Raw genomic sequence first — 20,764 nt, 5'->3', positions numbered from 1 at the left:
CACAAGGTCTTGGGTTCAAGACTTGGCAGGAAAATGCATGGCGGTAACACAACATTTTATTCTCGCAACTTTCCAAAATTATAAAAGTAATGTTTAAAATGTGTCCCTGGTTTCTGGGCTTTTGTCCCCCCCCCCCCATAAATTTTGGCTTTTTTCAGATTTCTTGTGCTGCAAAGTTGAGACATACAATTGAGTGTCGAGTGGATTTTACAAGGAGCTGAGAACTTGAGAGCTTCAGGGGAAGAGGAGTTTAATGTTGCTTATGCTGAGTCTGCTTGCATTGTTAATAGCATAACAGGTTAAATACTTGCTTTTGATGCAGAAGGTTGTAGTTTCTACTCCCACAGTATGTAAATGCATTGCTGATACTGTACTGTGTTGTTGTTGTACTTTTAAAGGGGGTGAGTGTAACAAGTCAAGGCTGTAGCTACAGATACAACAGAACTTACAGAAGTGAGAAAATGTCACGCACAAGGGCATTTGTGTCTCAGTGGAAAGAGCAACAAATATAATTAACCCAAATTCAGGAACAGAAGATCAGAATTATTATGTTCTGTGGTGCATTATAAAAAAATATTTTTAAACAAGTACAGTACATTTTCCAGCATTCAAGATAAACCATATTTTCCCACTTCAGACAGTGGAGAAACAAGAGTGACCAGTTAACAGCACCTGGATTACAATGATAGTTTTGATGCTTCAGGATGAATGTAGGAGCGGTTTTGTCAGTACTTGGACTAAAAATTGGAAGTATTAAAACATGCAGTTTGCCTAGTTTATTTTGTTGTGCATTTATAGCTGTTGAGCTGGTTTGATAACACAAATCAGAGTAAGTCAAGCAAAAAACTGAAATTGAAAATAAGTTCAAGAAGCTGTGCAAGATTCCCATGGCTTAAACTACTGAAACTCTATTTTTATATATAATATATATATATATATATATATATATATATATATATATATATATATATATATATATATATATATGTGTGTGTGTGTGGAAGTAGACTTTTATGACAGAAATGTTCTAAATTGGGCAGTTTTGTCATTATTAGTTCATGCATTTTGTTTCATTACCTACTGGAAAAATGTTCAAACAATAAATTTAAAATGTGCTCTAAGTCTAACAAGTGTGCTGTATTATACAAGGAATACAATTTAATAAAGTCAGGAAGGTGTATCAAAGAACACATGTATGTTTCTTGTTTTGTGTGCAAGGAGCCTATGATTTGAAAACAGCCCAAAGGTAATTTTTATCCACCACTGGCCAGATGCATTTTCTTTGGATGTGGTGTGGGTTTCAATGCTGTTTCAATGAATGTGAGTTTCAAGGGCATAGAAGTTGTAATGCTAAGTCTATTTTCATTGTGAGACAGTGTTGCTTTGTTAGCAGATGTCTATTAGTGTTTGTGCATTGTGCTATAAAATGTAAAAATAAAATCCAAATAATCACTGTAGAAGTTAATCAGTATGTACACTAGTGTTTATGGTAAATGGGGCAAAATAGCCATGTAATGGGGCAATGGAATGGCTACAGGGGGACTCTGGTGCCATATTTTGGTTGTCTGTTCTTCAGTTTGCATTTGAAGGTTGGTATCCCACAATTCCATTGGAGCGGGTGGGGTTACCTAATTATGTATGCACATTTTATGTCAATCAGCATACAGATTTGTACCTATTTTTCATGGGCCTTGTCCAGATTTTTGAAGTTTCCAGGTTGAGAGGTATGCCCATAAATATGGATATTGTGGACCAATTTGTGTGTTGTTGTTGTTGTGTCTTTCAGCTTTTCCCAGTTAGGGGTCGCCACAGCGGAACTCCGGTCCGCTAATGTTTGGCAGTTGATTTTTACGTGCCGAGTTGCCAGTCCTGATGCACAACCTTCAACGAAGGTACGCCCATTCAAGCATATCTCCACGCAGAAGACGCTCTAGCTGAGAATCAAACCGGACAGCGTCTTACTGTGTGTGGGTATATAATTTACCACTATTGTCTTTGTTTTAGCTTTATTAATTTTGTATCCCAAGAAAATTTGAAACTATCTTAAAATATTCCATAACAGTGTAATATCCCTTTCTTGTTTTGTCATGTATAAAATGTCATCCTCTGTAAATAGAGCCAGCTTTTTTTGACTACCATACCAATTATATCATTGAATTTCTGAGTCCCTTATTTTCTTTAACAAATATGAACCAGTATTTGAGCTCCAAGAAGCAACCAGAACAACACAAAGCCACACGAGTTTACCTAGGTTTCGTCTTTAATCCGACTTCATCAGAACACTTAGTAAATATAATGAAATTCCTTATATATGCCTTAAAAATGACATCATCACCAGTCCATTAAAAAAGGTTAACACCCCTCAGTAGAAATTGAAATTTAAAAAGACAGCATACAGCAGAAGGAACGTAACCAAATACTGTTACACACAATGTTACAAACACCATTATATCCAAGTTCCAGTGGGATGTAAATACAAACACCATTTTATTACCACTGGACAATTGAATAAAATAAAATATAAGACAAAAAACAAAATAAAAAACAAAATAAAAAACAGGTGTAATATTACCCCAATATACTTTTTAACTTTAAAATAGGCATTATAGTAATGCAGTCATTGATTCCAGGAGCTTCCTGTGCATTGGTTAACAGCTGCCATCTCATCTCAGCTATATCTAAATGTACATCTAATTTCCTACCTAATTTATCCATCGTTATCTGTTGTAAGACACTAAACATAAATCTATGCCCACTATTATTGTCAATGTGTCTATACAATGCATTGGTCTTCTTGCCCAGTCTTATGTCTGACTGGTGTTCAATAATACAATCCCTCAATGCCCTGCAGGTCTTTCCTATATAGAAAGCAGGACATTGTGTACATGTAGCCATATAAACCACATTTATGGAGTAACAATCAAAGTGGGCTTCTACTTTGACATTTATTCCAGCCAATGTAAATCGAGCCCCCGTAACTTTGATTAAGTGACATACACTGCATCTACCACATCTATAATTACCTTTATTCCTGCCAGTGAATGCTTGTGTACTATCACTTTTCTCCAGTAGTTGTTTAAAGGAAACTCCTTTCCTATATACACACTTAGGTGCTCCCCCTAGCTTATGACTAACTGCATGATCTATTCTAAGCATTTTCCAATTGTTGACAATAATGTCAACAATGAAGGGGGCATCAAATGAAAAAGTGGTTATAAAGTATAATGTTTGCTCACTATCAGATAGTTGGTCATTCGCATTCAACATTGCCTGAATAGTGGAATGAATTTACTCCTCTTCTGCCTGGTGTACAATGAGTAATCATTCTCCACAAGCACTCTGCTGTCTTCCACTTTTAGTATCTTGTCCTTCTGCCAGAGTTGTTTTAGAATCAACTCCTTTTGCTGGTAGGATTGCATCTTTACTATTAAAGGTCTAAGTTGCTTTCTTATAGCTAGGTTTGGAGCATACACATGATGTGCCCTTTCAACTATCAACTCCTGCTGTGGAATACCAGTCCAGTTGCTTATTTGTGCTTTCATAAAATGAATGCAGTCTGTTCCTTCCAGCTTCTCTTGTATAGCTGAAAATCTCAGGTATTCCCTATGTGCTCTGTCCTCTAATTGTATTATTTTTTGGAACATCTCTTCCTGAGCAGTTTCACATTCAGTCAGACTTTTCTTCATTTCAGTCTGCTTTTTGCAGCTTTATCATCTCAAGTGAATATCTGCTTAAAGCTTTTTCCATTTTTTTCCAGCTTTTTGTTGTTTCTATTGATATACTCAATGTTTTGTTTATTTTAAACAGGTCTGTATGCAGTTGTCTTATATTTCCCTGTAGGTTACTGGAAGTCATGTCTGAAGGTTGTATTGCTTTTTGCTGAACAGCTGCAGAACCTTCCCCAGTCAGTGTTTCTTCCTCACTTTTTGTAGCTGGATTTTTCCAGGTCTTCTGTATTTCTTTGTTCCAGGCATTCAGGCAGTGCATTTACTAGCCAGTTACTGAAATTTAACCATAAACACAAGTCTGCTGGCCTTCTCTGCTGAGTTTCTTTTTTCATACTGGGAGAGCTAGAAACAAGCTGTTACTCAATATGCAGCCATCTTGAAAGTCCATTTACTATATCATTATTGATCATTTCCATAATTTCCATGGCTTTGCAGCTATGACTAGTGAGACGTGTGGGTCTGTAGTTACCAGGGTCTGTAGATGGCTCACCTTTGTGTAGACGGATGAATGTTGTTCTCTATTCATGAGGCACAAAGCTTGCTTGGAGTATACAGTTAAATAGCAATTCCAGAGGGCCTAATAGGTTGTGTTTCATGCTATTAAGAAGGCATCCTGAGATATTGTCTGGTCCCATAGATGCAGTGTTCTTGGCCTTATAGAGAACAGTACGGCCCTTCTTCCCTAGTGATTGCAGGGGGAGATATAGTTGATGGTATTTCTTGAGGGAAGGTTGAAGGGGAGAGAGGGGTAATGGAGCTGAATTTATTGGCTAGTAGGTTTGCTATACCTTCTGGCTCAGTATAGGTAACTCCATTTATGATGAGCTCTGCACACAACTGTGTATTGCCTTTGAGGTTGCGGACATAACTACAGAATACTTTGTGGTTGTCCTTGGACTGGGAGGCCAAATTTACCTCAAATTTGGCTTTGGTAGACTTTATCTGTCCTCTGAGTTGTTTGTTTAGTTTGATGAGAGTGCTTTTATCCTGCTGGGTGCTGCATCACTTAATTTCTGCCATGATTTTCTTCCTTCTGTTATACAACCTATTGATTTTGTGCTTGTTTTTCAGGTTAGTTCTGTACTTCTTACTGCTGGGTACAGCTGCCTCTATTAAGCTTGTGTAGGGTTTATGTGAACAATTCTGCATAGGCAGCAATGTTCTCATGGTTTATGGGGCCTTAAAATGTTGCCAGGTTATCACTTAACAGCAGGAAGTTAGCCTCAGAGTAGTTCCTGAATATTCCAGGTTTAGCTGGGGGTCCAGGTTTTATTTTTACTTCAAATTAGACCATTTTGTGGTCTGACATTATCAGGGAATTGCACTGGGGGGTGTGCAGCACTCTCCCATATCAGTGAGGACCAGATCCAGTGTGGTTGCACCCCCTGGTTGGTGTATTGAGATTCTAGTTCAGGGAGTTTGTGTTTACAAAATCCAGGAATCTCTGTGCCTGTATATTTAGTGTCGTATAGGATTCCCAGTTAACAGTGAGGCAATTAAAGTTGCACATGAATGGGGTATTAGGTTGGATAGTGAGTGTTTATAATAAGTTTAAATAACTACTATGCGTTTCCTGGGACATAGAGGGGGACATATAGATTACAAGGAAGTGTTACTGAATTTTGCCTGTGGTGATTTGAACATGGAGCAGCTCAAGTGTAATGTCCTGTTTGACAAGCCTTGAGGTGTATTTATTTCTGACGTAAATTGAGATACCTCCACCTTTAGACCCTGTCTGTGTTGTAGCTGGTGTGTGGAAGGCATTATAACCTTGCACTGTCAGTGTGGTCTCCTTGGCTTTAAACCACGTCTTACTAATCACACAGAGACCAGCATTCTGTAGAGTTAAGACAGCCTGTAGGGACTGGAGTATTTTATTTAAACTCCTAGCATTGAGCAGTAATACCTTTAGATTTTCTTGGTTTTGATTTGCTTTGTTGGAAGTACTTTTAGTTTGGCATTGCTTAAAAAAGGCACTATAGGGGAAGACAATGTTTTAGCCAATATTCAAAAGCTTAGAGGGGAGGGGTGCAGACAATCCCTGGCAAAGCAACGTGATCTGTTGACCATTTCCTTCCATGCTGACAAATCAAATATAGAAACTAAGCCAACTGCAAAAGTCAGTCATCTTTTGTTTATATTGTGGCATTAGCCTTGAAGAAGTTAAAATGCTGTTCAATGTTAGGCACATACCCAGCCTGGGACACATATTGTGAGAGCTCCATTATGTCTCTCTTCATATAGTCTAGGGTGGTTCCATCTCACGTAATTTACACCAACATGGACTATGGCCGAATCATACTGGTACTTGTGGTCCAGTGACATGAGTGCGTGCCCAATGTGGCAGATCCTAGCCCCTGATAAGCAGCTGACCATGACTTTCTCCTTACTTAGCCTGGCTAGAGGGACAGGACATCAGTGTGTCTCACAATGGAGTCTCCAATGATGAGAATGTTGGATTGTATGGTGACTTGCCTCATCAGCTTAGAATAAGAGGCTCCATGAGATGTGGCTGTATGTGTTGATGTGGGTGTTGTTTTGAAAGGGTCTGTATTACATAAATGAAAATCCAAAAACACGAATGACCTAAAGTTTGAAAATGCAGGACCCCAAACACACAATTGTCACAAATGTCTGTGATCTCGGGTTTGCCAGTGATATGGGGGGATTTTAGCTGGCAAAGGAGGAGGGAGACTGAAAGCTTTTAGGCAGCTGTTCAACTTTTTCAGAAGGTGGGTATAGGTACCTTCTGTCTAGTCAAAGCTCTGGTAAAGAACAGGGTTTCTAATCATACACAGTAGCATTACAAGGAGTAGAGTAATTTGTCTACACTGGGCAGTGAGCATAGGGAAGCTTGTATACATGAACTGAATTGACATCATTACAAATCCTGCTTGGGAGGTGAATGGGTAGGCCAAGGACAAACATCTGCACATCATCAAGATTAAGCTATTCTGTGATGCTGAGGAACAGGAGGGTCAGTGGGTTACAGCAGAGGGCAGATAAAAGGAGAGGCCCTAAAACAGAAGTGAAAAAGGAGAGTTGTATGAGTTGTATAAGGCATCTGAGAAGATATTGGTAGATGTAATTAGAAAGGAAATGAAGAATAATTTGATGATAATATTATAAAGAGATTAAAGGAAGACACTTTAAATGTGAGCAAATGCTTCTCAAAATGGGTTGTGGATAAATGTAATCTATGGGTGTTGGAATATGTAAGACAGACATGTCTTTTAAGTGCTTCAGACTTGTGTGAAAGTGGGCTGAATGATGTAAAGGCAATAGTCTTTGGATAATAGTGGCATTTGAGCAGAGAGAATAAAGACTGGACAAATTTATAGTCTCCTTCTATTAACACACACAGACACACAGCACTTAGCCTCCCTATGGCAATTTCTTTGTCTTGATTTTTAGAGTAACAAGAGAAGCTTATAAAGAGAGACACTTATTCAGTTTAGGATATACTCTGGGGTCAGGAAATATAAGAGAATACCCCTGTCACCAGTGTTGACAGAAAAATGCATTCAAATCACTGACTAAGTAAAGGATGTGATTGATCTTACTTTGAGGGGACCTCAGTGATGGGTCTGCTGTTAGTTTATCTTTCTTGAGTGCACTCTCATTGTTCATTTTTTACATGGTCTTGAACTTTTAAACTCTGGCATGTACCACCCCGCAGCATGTTTTACTTTCTTGTGTGCAGTAAGAAGGCATGCCAGCCCGTGATCCTAGTTTCTTCTAGCCCCTCACACTGTACTTTTCATTTCCCAGTGCATGTTGTTGAAAAGTTCACTTTTGCTTAATGTAATTTCATTACCAAGTTCCTATAATCATCTTCTTGCAGTTAAACCACTTCAGAAACTGCTTCTTGTGCCAGGACCAGATGAGGGAATACATAGCATAGGGACCACGTATGGGTCTCTTTCCTGGGAGCTGGTGAGGAGGCAGAAAGGAGTAAGGTAAGAGAAAGCAACATTATCAGTTAAGCTCACACCTGAATCCATTCCAAAGTTAGCTGTAGTTGTGGTTGCTGTTGGTGCCCTGATGGTAGTGATTTCCTTCAGTGAAGGTTTGATTTCCTTCTTTTCGTCTTTTGGTAAAAACGAGTGTGATCAGACTGGCTCTTCCCAGGTAAGTACCTCTGGGATTGAGACCTTCTATCGAACACAGGAATCTATGACTGGTTCCCATAAGCAGAGGGCCTCAGAAGTCCTGAGGTGGGTCCAGCTGGCTGAACCTAAGCTCTGGGGGCTCTCTCTCCTTATCTCCCCAAAGATAATTATATCTTGCTAGTGAGAACCAAGTAGGCCTCCACATGTTCTTATGTGCACTCAGGACTTTTGAGCAAAGTGGCCATTTTAATCACTGGCAGGAGTTGGACAAATAAACATGGAAGAGCTCCTTTTGTAAACAGAGGTTAATATCTATTTTAGGACTAGTGAAGACTATGTCTTCACTGTGCTCTCCCTGTCTGCTGAGGGTCTATCCCTCACCCTCTCTGCAACAAGTAGATAGACTCAACTCATACAACACAGCAGGGGTGGCTGTTTGGTTATTTAGCAGTGAGAGCTATTCCTGCTGTCATCAATATCTCCCTGGAATGCAAAATATGCATGTCTAGTAGTCCCCACTTCTGGAATGCATTTGAATGCACCCCTCTTTATTTCCTGTTAGAATGACTCCTGCTTTCTGGATACTTGGCAGCTGATTAAGGATGTCCTAAATTGGGTTGGCTTATTCTTCCCTTTCTCTTCCAAGAGAACTCCTGTCACTTGGCTGGGGAGAATAAAGTTTTGTCTTCCCTTGAATCTGTCTATTTAAGACAGCTGTTTTCACCTGGAAGTGTTATGATTCTGGTCAAGCCTTCCTTAAGAGGGCAGCTCACTCTTATAAGAACCTAGGCAGATCTTTATTTCATTTCTTTCTAAATGAGGAGGATGATCTGTAATTTCTGCAGGGCAGCATGGTGTGTGGTTCCTTCATTGGCTGCTGCTTTCTTCCTGAAAAAAGAATTTGAATTCTTGATTGGATTTTGTACAGCAGTCGTTTCTTCTATCTCACTGAGGATCCCTGTCCTTAGTTGTCCAACGCATCTTTCCGAGACCACCTAAATAAGTCAGACCTTAACCAGTATATCTGGATTGCTTAGCTCCTTGACTAAGGAATCACTGTAGGGGTCTTTTCTTGATTTCATGTGTGGGTCTCACAAAATCACTCTATGGTGCATGTTAATGTGGTTAGGGTGGCTAAAGGAAGCATCTGCCTGCAGAGATTAGCTTGGCTTGGCTATGTCTCCCTGTCATAGGAAATTTTCTTTTTAGTGGTCACTTCTTGAAATTCTTCAGGGATGTCCAGGGTAGGAGAGAGTTGCATCTTGCTGCAAAGATACTTGTCTTACTTCCCTTTTTTCTGCTGACCATTTTAAAGTTTTCAGGGTGAACATCTTCTCAGAGACAACAACATAAACATTCTACAGGCTAACCCTCCAAGTCATGGCTATGTCTTTTTGGACAGAGGCGTCTCAGGCAGCTTTGTCAGTCTTAACATGGATGGGTCATGTTTCTAGATGCACCCCAGTGTGAGGAAACATTCCATTATCCAGGACAGTTTGGAGGATGGTCTCAATTGGGCACATTCCGTAGTTTCTAAGTCTGCCTCAACCAAGCTTCTCTTGGATGATCAGAAATTTTTAAAGGTCTTACTGGCAACTTTGCATTTTCTTCAACTTAATGGGATGGTTGAACTAATACTAGTAGATAAGCATAGAATAAGGTTTTCTATTCTTTGTTTCAAGGAGGACAGTGTGGTTTTAGCTTATTTTAGACCTCTGCAAGTTATTCAGGTGTCTTAGGTATGTGATGGTGTCTCTGATTCCTCTGCAGGCCTAATGGTTCCCTTTGCCTTCAGACTGTTCACTGGTAGCTTTGGACATTAATGATGCTTGTTGACAGGTTGGTGTCAGAGAATCCTATGTAGATCCTGTCTTTTTTATCCTTAGGGCACAACAGTTCCAGTTTTCTTCACCATTGGTAGTTTATTAATAATGGAGATCTTGTTCTTGAAGGGTCTCTAGCTGCTTCCAGTCTAGGACAATTGGCTGTCGGTGGCCACTTTTTTCTGATATATTTTTAGTGATATTGGGTTAAGGTCTACTGTGGTTAAAATCTCTGAGCTTGACGGACAAAAATCAGCTTTGGTTTTGCACTGGGAGAGTTTTCACTGAGTGCGGTTCTGGGATTGATACAGTATTTCTTCTTTCCCCTTCAGAAGACAAAAAAAATAGAATCTTTATTTTTCATTGTGATGCAGCTTTGTATAGAGGCTTGCATACTTCATCATCTTATAAGAATAGTGACTACTGCTAGATTGATGGTTCATTTGGTGTAATTCTCTTTGAGGGTACTTTGCTGTGAGTGGCATTGAAGTCCACATTTTCAGTTACATATTCTCATGATTTCAGATCCGTGTCATTACTTCTAAAGCTGGAATGATTGTTTTCCAAGTCTGAATGGTGTAGTTGGTTTCATCCTGTCAGTGTACGACAGTCTGTTTTGGTTCCCTTGTCTACAATTGGGGTATCTACCAAGGAGAAGCCATAGTTCAGTGAGCAGGGAAGGTTTTGGAAAGTACTCCCCATGGTAATACCCTGGAAGTGAAGCCATTTTCTTGCTTTTAAAGCACTGAAGGATCATATCAGAAACTTTCATTATTAGGCCAGACAGTGATCAAGTACTTCAGCAAGGAAGATGGTACCAAATTTTATTCCTGTTGTAAGCAAGCTATTGAAACCTGGTAATGTTTTTTGAATCAGAGTATTTTTTCCAGACTGTATTTCATGTCTGAGAGGAGAACATATGACCAAAGACATATAGAGCTTTAGCACAGATTCCCTCCTTGAGCACTGACTTCATTGTAGGTGTCTAGTTACCCTTTAGGCTTTGGTTTCAGGTCCTGCTGGGACTTCACTTTATTACAAGATCATCCTGGTTTGGGTAGGGAGTACGACAACCCTTGATTGGGTTGACTGTCATCATCTGATATCCTGACAGCTTGGTTAGCCCTCACAGTTGCTTGTTGAAAAGAACAGTCTTCTGCTTTCTCCATTATATTCCACCGTTTGTAAGAGGAAGAAGTGGTAAGTCACATCCTCTTCTTTTAGTATACCTAGATTGGAATGCTCCACAAACTGTCCACTTCAGTGCATCCAGCTGTGAAGGATGTCAGGACCTTGGCCTTTTTTAGCTGGACTGCTAGTTTCCTCCCTTCCTTCTTCTGGTGAACTTCCTATGTTGTATAGGTTTCAGGTCATTCTTCCCATACCTACCATCTTTTGTATTCTACTGGCACCATGTGAGTGCCCAGCCCAAAGTCATGAATGTGATAGGGCAAGGTGGGGATTTCCTGGTGTTCTTACTTTTTTTGCAGGGCTGGAGCATTCTTGATATACTGGCTATCTAATCTTTTTTTAAGCAAGCTCTGTCTTTTCCACCTCTTGCCCTTTTTGTTTACTGAGTTTATTCCTCAGTAGCCTTGGCCTTGTGCCACAGATCCATTTTGATTTTAGTGCTTCTAAAATAGGTCATTTCTCCCAAGTTGTTTTCACTGCTGTGATACTGTAGTGTGGTATCCATTCTTTGTTTAATACAGTGGATATAAAAAGTTTACACACCCCTGTTAAAATGCCAGGTTTTTGTGATATGAAAAAATGAGACCACAATAAATCATTTAAAAACTCTTCCCACCTTTAATGTGACCTATAACCTGTACAATTCAATTGAAAACCAAATCCGTTAGGGGAAAAAATATAAAAAAATAAAAAGCATACAAAAAGCTGGTTGCATAAGTGTGCACACCCTTAAACTAATACTTTGTTGAAGGACCATTTGATTTAATTACAGCATTCAGTCTTCTTGGGTAGGAGTCTATCAGCATGGCACATCTTGACTTTTCAATATTTGCCCAATCTTCCTTGCAAACGTGCTCCAAATTTGTCAGATTGTGAGGGCATGTCTTGTGCAGTGCCCTCTTCAGGTCAAACCACAGATTTTCTATTGGATTTAGGTCTGGGCCATTCCAAAATTTTAATTTTCTTCTGGTGAAGCCATTCCTTTGTTGATTTGGATGTATGCTTGGGGTCATTGTTGTGTTGAAAAGTGAAATGTCTCTTCATCTTCAGCTTTCTAGCAGAAGCCTGAAGGTTTTGGGCCAAAGTGACTGGTATTTGGAACTATTCATAATTCCCTCCACCTTGACTAAAGCCCCAGTTCCAGCTGAAGAAAAGTAACCCCAATGCTTCCACCACCATGTTTCACCATGGGGATGGTGTTCTTTTGGTGATGCGAAGTGTTGTTTTTGCGCCAAATGTACCTTTTGGAATTGTGGCCAAAAAGTTCAGCCTTGGTCTCATCAGACCCTAACACATTTTCCCACACGCTTTTGGGAGACCTGATGTATTGTTTTGCAAATTTTGGCTGGGCCTGGATGTTTTTCTGTGTAAGAAAAGGCTTCCATCTTGCAACCTACCCCATAGCCCAGACACATGGAGAATACGGGAGATTGTTGTCACATGAAGTACACAACCAGTACTTACCAGAAATTCCTGCAGCACCTTCAGTGTTGCTGTAGGTCTCTTGGCAGCCTCACTGACCAGTTTTCATCTTTTCATCACTTTTGGAGGGACATCCAGCTCTTTGCAACGTCACTGTTGTCCCATATTTTCTCCACTTTTTGATGACTGTCTTCACTGTGTTCCATGGTATATCCAATGGTGTGGAAATGTTTTTGTACCCTTCTCCTGACTGATACCTTTCAAGAATGAGATCCCTTTGATTCTTTGTAAGCTCTCTGTGAACCATGACTTTTGCTGTAGCAGGCAACTGAGTAAATGTCAGGAAAATCCTACTAAGACAGCTGAACTTCATTTGGGTTTAATTAGAGTCTCTTTAATTTATGGGAGGTGTGTACCCAATAAGCCTGAATGCTGTAAGTAAATCAAAAGGTGCTTCAACAAAGTATTAGTTTAAGGGTGTGCACACTTATGCAACGAGCGTATTGTATGTTTATTTTTTATATTTTTCCCCTAACAGATTTGTTTGTTTTTCAATTGAATTGTATAGGTTATAGGTCACATTAAAGGTGGGAACAGTTTTGAAATGATTTATTGTGGTCTCATTTTTTTATAACACAAAAACCTGACATTTTAACAGGGGTGTGTAAACTTTTTATATCCACTGTAAGTCTTTATAGCTGATCTCTACTGTTTGCGTCAGAAAACTGGGTACTATGCAGAATTTACCAGTTAGCACACCCATCATATATGACCCTTCTGAGTAAGATTACAAATATGAGTTTCAGCATATTAACAAATCTTTAAGATGACTGTCTTGGTGTGTCCTTTTTCCCCTTTCTCCATCACTCTGTTAATGGAGAAATTTATAATTTTCTTAGCAAGGAAATACTCTGTGAATATTGCAAGTTTATAATACCTCCTCCCTTGGTCCTGCTTGGCCTTTTGACTGTTCTGATTGCCATGCTTTCACAACCCTGGGTTCCCTTCATTACTCCTGTATGGCAGGCTGTACTCATGACCTTAGCACTCGGTAGGCTCCCTAAAATATTGGGGATTTTACCTTACTGTGAGTATTTCTAATGCAACGTGAATGAGGGATCACAGAAAGAAGCTCAAGAAACAGCATTGGCAGCCATAATGTACACAGTAGCCAGTCAGCAGTCCTTGGCCCCATCACCCCAGCCAGCATACTAACATCTGTTGCACAGCTGGACAGACAATGAGGAACAGCTAGAGGGCGCACCTGCCCCAAACTCTTGAAGCAGCCCATGTCCTTGCCCTCTCATGCACTCAGCCTGGTGATCTGTCTTGCTATGAACTTCAGCCACCACCAGGCTACTGTAAGATGTCTACCCTGCATACGTCCCCCTAGATAAGCACACCCCCTCTCTGCCTGTGGTGCCAAGCACCCAAACTGCTAATCAGACTCAGGTAGGGGCTTTATTCCTTTGTACCACCAGTGCAGACTTATAAAAGTTTATAGTTTTATATACTTAATGCTTCCTGCTTACAGAGATAATATTTAAGCAATAACCGATGATGTGGTGTGGTATATTGAAGATTTACCCACGGTTGGCATGGTTTAATCATGAGGGTGAACCGGAGTCGGTTATTGCTATTATTCAATGACATTATTTAAGAAAAAAAATACTTACTTTTCTTAAATAATGTCTTTGTATAATGGTGCATTACAGTTCTTCCACCGGTGGTGGTATACTGCTTCCTTGTGTTGATGTACTGCGCATGTGTATGGGACTTGCATTGCCTAGCATACCCAGTACATCAATGCTTTGAAACAGAAGCAATGGAGAAAAGAAAGTCTCCATTGCTCCATTTTTTTTCTTTTTCTTTCTTTATTAAAAAAAAAAAAAGGTTTTGGACACTTTATACCAATGGAACAAAGTCTGGATGACTGGACCTTTTTCCGTTGGTATATTGTGGGATTAACAACGGGCACGCTGGCCAATTAGCGTGTACGTTTTGGAATATTAATGGGGGATCATTGTATAATTAATGGGTGAGCATGCCTCCTTATACAGTAGTTGTATGAATCATTGACTGCTATACAGGCAGATGAATTCAAACTTAAGGAAAGAAGTAGATCGTGAAAGAGCTATCAAGGAACAACTCAACCACATCACCACAAAGGACCTAATCAAAGATCATGTATACAGTGAATACTCAACATGTCTGTTGTTTATTCTTCATCTAAAATGACTGATTAAAGAAGATGAATTTTAAAATAAACTGAGTATTTTGTACATGACAACCTACCTTTAAAAATGTAGGAGGCGTTTTAAAGAGTCCGACTCCTGGTGGTGTTCCTGTCAGGAAAATGTCCCCTGGATACAGAGTAACAAATCTGTAAAGCAGAAAAGCATGTCTTGGTAAGCAGTTTTTCTTGATTCTATTGTTCTTTTCTGCAAGAAAAGTGAACGACAATGCAATTCCAGTGATGCACACAGGCATAATGTTCACATACTCCCATTCTGTATTACAGCTTTTCTTGCACTCCTTGCTACTTGAAGGTCTGCCGAGTAGCTGTGGATCATCTCTCTTCTCTAAAGATAGAAGATGGGGGGAGGTGAGGGGAAATAGAAGCTGATGTGATTATTCTGGTGGAATCTGAAAAGTGACACCCAGAATGCTTAAAGTCCTAAAGGACATGAGCTTTTGATGTTGCTAACATATGCAAAGTGTAGGATAAATGCTTTGGTATCATTCAACTGTAACACACCAGTGAGCATGTAGCCTGTTAACAAGTAGGCATAGGCTTGTAATATGTTCAAGATGACTACTGAGTGCTGCCCCTCCCCATAGTTGCCTAAGTCAAAGCCCTATCACTGAACTGGTTATTGACCCTGGAGAGGAGGAGGGGTTATTTCAGGAATACCTTATATCAGCTAAGTGGGGAACATATAAGTCAGTAATGAAGGCGGGAGGTGGAGAGCCTCCTCCAAAGGTCTGCAAGCTGGGGCTCAAAAAAAAAAAAGAACCCCCCCCCCCATGTATAGCAAATTCTGTTATTAGTAACAAGGACATAACATTTACAGAAACTTACCTTTTTAGCATTCTTTTTGGCTCCCTTCTCCCCATGACCATCAAGCCCAACTCCTAATAGCCCATTTCTTTCTCCTGATTCCTAACATTGTAGGACACTTGCAAAGGGATGTAAGGACTAGGTAATGTGTCAGTTTACCATCAGTAGTTAGGAGATATTTTATACACTCTTAAAACCTCTCTCTGTTGGCCATAAATAGAGGTACAATTTATACTGTGCTGGATCCAGTGTGTGTGAACTTCCACACACTACTTGGGGTGTCATCTGCTTCCCGAGTCCCAATTTGCAGGGCCATTCTACTTTGCCTTCTCAGAGGTGGAGCTCTTATGATAGTAGCCTATAACTTTCTCTCTATGGATAGATAATCAATATCAACCAATCATACTGCTACATGAACCTTGGCCATCTGGTTGTGGTCAGGGCTCTGTTCCTTTACACCATGAAACCAACATAGAAACTTACATTTGATGCAGCCACACCCTTTTAATTTCAATAGCTTACATGTACTACAGAGAGAATCTCAAGGTTGAATACGTTGTGGTTTAGATACTCAGGGACATAATATTCTGGGAGCTTGCATGCGCAGCAGAAAGCTGATTTATTTTGTAGTACATTCTGTAGAGATGAAGTAACAGCAGCCAGCACCTGCAGACTTAATACCTTAATCACAGTCAAAAAGTGGAATTGTATGTAATTCAGCCTTGAAGCTTTCATGAGTCACTAGGAACAAGTGATCATTTTCAAAATTCTTGTGTTTACATTTTAGTCAATATAATCTTGTTATAACACTATCCAAGAAAGCAGTCCTTTGATTCAGATTGTTGCCATGTAATAAATGTATTCCTGAATAATCAGCTAAGTTAACCTGTCATTCTCAGGGACATAAACTTGGCCTCAGGAAGGAGCTAGCAAGATCTGGCAAACGATAACCAGATAGTTTAGCCGGGCCCATTGTCAGAGTTAGTATTACTGTTGCTCCAGGACTACTGGAATTTCTGATGGATGAAACCCTTCTTATAAAACAATATTTTGTTTCTGGGCATTATACATAGTTCATATATATTTTTATATAAAAAATTACAAACTTCCCTTGACAATGGCATTATGACAGATTATCAGTTACTAGTTAAGGGCATACACATGTTCCAGCTAACTGACTCTACCCACACCTAATGTAATGGACACCAGCTTTTTCATAAGCTGAAAGTTTCAGAGAATTGCTATAATCTTCACTGATACTTGTACTGATGAGCTCAAAAGAACTCAAAAAGAGGTAAAATATCCTGTTTCCAGCTAGTGCATTCTGGCTTTACTGGCTCAGTTGTCCCCAATTTTGCAGAATGTTCCTTATTTTCTCTCATATTTTTGCCCTGTTTCTTGTCAAATGTTTGATTTTCTGATAAATCACTGTGGATTACAGTGGGTCAGTAATGCCAGTCATATTGTTCATAAAATGCATGTTGATGCAAAACTGTTAAGTCAATTAGAACAATATTTAAAAATTGTCCCTGATTTTTGGGCCTTTGTCTCTCCCATTCATTTTGGCTGTTTTCAGAATTACTGAGCAAAGATGTTGAGATAGATAATAAAAAAATGCAGAAATAAGTAAAAGGTAATTGTGTGTTTAAAAGCCAGTGAACTGTAACCCTTGCATGTCCTTAATGTATAATTTGAATATCTACCCTGATGCTTTAATAGAGGTGGGGGCTGCAATTATTTTTTTTTCACAGATGGTACTCTATTTTGTCAGTGTCTTTCTGGTCTGGTCCTATATGCATTTGCTATAGGACCTTTTTGTTTTTTGTTCTGGACCTTATTTTATTTCTAATAAAATTTTATGACTGAATTTAATTGTATGTCAGAGCACTGGCGGGAGAAGAAATATCTTCAAATGTTCCTATGAAAAGACCCGTTTCAATACTTAATTTAACATAAAAATAAATGCTCAGTATGCTCATCAGGATTACAAAATATGTTTCCTCACTGTCTTGCTATATTTAGTATCATAGCAGAGTTTCTTATTTGCTGTGCTTGCCTTGAAAAACTGGCAAATACTCTGTCACTCTGTCTGTACAATAGCTTAAAGAGAATTAAGTCTTTAGTAGGTTGTATAATAAATTATTTGCCATTTGGGCTCTTCTATACAGCACCTGGACTAGTTTCTTATATTTGGTGTTGTAACATTAAGTGTAGTTTTTGACTTTAGTTTTAAAATTATTCTTTGGTACATTAACTGCATCAATTACTGTAACTACAGAAAATAATGGTACAATTAAATAAATATATCATGGCTTACATTTGTATTTAAAAAGTTTGTCTGGGGACTCCCTCATGCAAGCAAGCTTCATCAGTCAGTTTTTGAAAATCTCTCCAAATGGAACTAACTGCGTCAGAACTACTTTTGATATTTCACAGCAAATTAACATTTTCCCTTTGATTGCTAGGGTGTGGCTGAATAAGAAATCCAGTTTTTATCAAGGCTGTATAGTCAGAAAAATAATGAAATCGCTCATTCTGTCAGACATATCCTGACATTAAACTGAATGGAGTAAAACTGGTTTTAAACTGAGGGACAGCTGTCTGTGGAAGGTATTTTGTTTTCAGATGATTTAAATTGTAGTGTTGTTCTATGTCTTATGTTAGGGAGTTGAGTGGTATTCTGAAGACATCTATAAAGAAATATGTTTTGTAAACTCACAGTGGCCAGAGTTGTTTTCTCAATGTGTATCCCATTAGGTATGCTCGAGAAACCTAAAGGTTTACATTCAACCCAGTGTGATTCCAGAATTAATTTAAGAAAGTTACTGTCTTTAGAGCTAAGGACAACTACAGCATCTTCAGAAAACACTACTTCTGTCTGTCACACTGATACACTGCAGTTGTTAACATTGGTATGCATTAAACGTTTTCTACAGAGTGATACAAAATATGCATTCTCTGCCTAAGAGACTGCTGCAACTCCAAGCTACAAATACAAATGTGACTGTAAAATGCAGGATTATGTACCTGTCTTGGTTTACAGCTGAAAAGAGTCACTATACTAGCTCATCCAAAATTAATCGTGTTAGAACAAATCCCTATATCTTCCTCATTTTCTTAGTTTAGAGTTGTTTCAATTAAGGTTTGTTTTTCTGCTTTATTAGACTGTATTTTATGTGAACCTTCTCTAATTTCTCTTGCCACAGTTATGATGCTCAATGGATTATTCATGTTAATTTTCTTAAGAAACTGAGCCTTCTTAAATGGGGTTTGAATTTTGTTTTGAAAATTATAACGGTGCTTCCTTTTGTGTTATATTCATTACTTGCATTAAAATTTCTGACTTGGAAAACAGTGCCCTTTTTATTGGTCACTTCTGCTGGAAGAGGTTCCTATTATGTATTCAGGCCCTTACATGATCTTCCATAAAGATAAGCCAGCCTTTTACTTACGATTCTTTTATGCCTGTTGTCAGACACTGTATTGAACCAAAAGATTCAGCATTCCTTCCTTTTAGCTTCATCCCAAATATCTAAATTCATCCTACATCTCATGTACACTAACAGACAACTGTGACAAGCATTAGTTTCTTGCTGATGTTCTGTTGCAGACACTGTTTATACTCCAAAGTAAGACTATAGCTTAATAGCACTAAAAGGTACTTAGTAAACTTTGTTAAGCACCTATCTCACATCAGCTTCATTTACTATATGACTGCTGTACCTACCATGACATTAAATACCACCAGAGACTATGATATTTGTACATTTAGAACAATTAAAAACCCATCAAGATCTAGTGACTGTATGACATGCTATTTTAGTAAGACTAATTTTCATAAAGATGTAAATCTGTATTGTATATAAATAAGTGCATACTTTTCTTACTGTATGTATGTATCAGTTATGCCTGTGTATATCATGTGACTTCCCTAAAGTAGTATACAATTATTATCTTCTGTATAACTGAAAGCCTTTAACTTGTCAGGGGCATGTAATGTATGGTGTGGTATAGTTTTAAGGACTACCTATATGGACAGTGTGCATGCATAATGGCATGTGATTTTGTTTTGCCTTTTAGCGGCTACCATGTTAGTAAAAGTGTTTCCACTTCCAGTATTTCCCTGGTGTCTGTATTTGGCCATCAGATCTGAATTACTATAGTGCAAATAAGACGCCAGTGACTGCAGGATTGTGGTCCATCATCAGCTGGCCAAGAAGTTCCTTAATTGACTACTATATCTCTGATTTCCTTTGAAGAACCCCTTTCCCTCAAAGGTACTTGAATTCTGCTGGTTGAGAGGTTTGCCCATCCACCATTTGAGCCTGTTAGCACATCATCATTAGAGTTTTGTGTCTTGGCAAATGGTGTCATCGGTGGCCATACCCTCTGCTCAAATTATTTTAGAACTTCAGGCTGTTATGTGTAGGGAGCCATATCTGGTCTTTCGCAAGGATGTTTTCCTCAGAAAAAAAATCTTTTTCTTCTTAGGGTCAACAAAACAAACAAAAACTCTGTCAACACTGCTGAAGATGCCGAGGAACAAAAAGTTAAACAAGGTACAATTTTTGGCAAGGCACCACGGCTGATAACTCCTAGTAAAACCTTCAGTAAAATCACCACGATTATGCCAAATAAACCAACTTTAATAAAAGCAAAAAGCAGGTAAAAACAATAAGCGCTTTCAGCCAGTATAGGCTTCTTCAGATCATAATGTAAATCCTGCGAAGAAACATTTTAAAAAATGTGAACATCCAATCAAAAATAGGCTTTTACTATACTCATCCAATTATAACTCATTTCCTGATAGAATGGTATGAGCTAAAAAGCAGCTAATCAAAGGCTTAGATGGCAACAAACCCTCTGGACAGTCCAATGGAAAACGTTCCAATCACAAACTATTCTCTGGAGAAGGAACCAGTAGCTTAATTGGGGTTGGACTAAAGCTTCTGCAGCAAGTGATAATACATTCTTTAATAAAGATACATAGTTTAAAGTCAGCCCCCGACAAGTGTTGTATCATTAATCTCCTCAATGAGAAGATTACCAATCACAAGCTACACCAGAAGAGAAAAAGCCAATCACTAGCTTACAACGTTCAGGAAGAGTTATATCGTGAGCGCACCTATTAATACATAAAATATTGAACAAACTTGGCATACAAAATGCAGTATTAATAGTACAACTGAACCGCTCAGTAAACAAAACAGATAGACCATTGCAAAGAATGCTTGTGAGCTTACTTAGGTTGACAAACAGTAAGCAAATGTCTATGCTTATAAACAGCAAAGACATAAAGGCTTCCGTTATTGTGCAAAATTAAACAACCATAAACTAAACTTTCCAAAGCAAAATCCATTCCAGTTAAATCACTTTGTATATCTTGTAAATAAGTCATTGCATAAAGTAACTAGCGAACTTGTTTAG

At 38.8% G+C, this 20,764-nt stretch overlaps 1 protein-coding gene across 2 annotated transcripts in view; it reads right to left on the bottom strand.

Moving 5' to 3' along the window:
- Window positions 1-20,764, bottom strand: part of LOC122811992 (fumarylacetoacetate hydrolase domain-containing protein 2-like) — a 256,975-nt gene that overhangs the window by 42,034 nt on the left and 194,177 nt on the right. For both annotated transcript variants that reach the window (XM_044084200.1, XM_044084201.1), the window contains one exon: window positions 14,572-14,659. In XM_044084200.1, coding sequence (XP_043940135.1) covers window positions 14,572-14,659 — 88 coding nt within the window. The remainder of the gene's footprint in view (window positions 1-14,571; window positions 14,660-20,764) is intronic.

This window comes from Protopterus annectens, chromosome 9.part0 (genome assembly GCF_019279795.1).
Source record: "Protopterus annectens isolate FY-2018-M chromosome 9.part0, PAN1.0, whole genome shotgun sequence".
Classification (NCBI taxonomy): domain Eukaryota; kingdom Metazoa; phylum Chordata; order Ceratodontiformes; family Protopteridae; genus Protopterus; species Protopterus annectens.
Note: the sequence above shows the minus strand (reverse complement) of the source record. Positions and strands in the feature narration are given on the sequence as shown.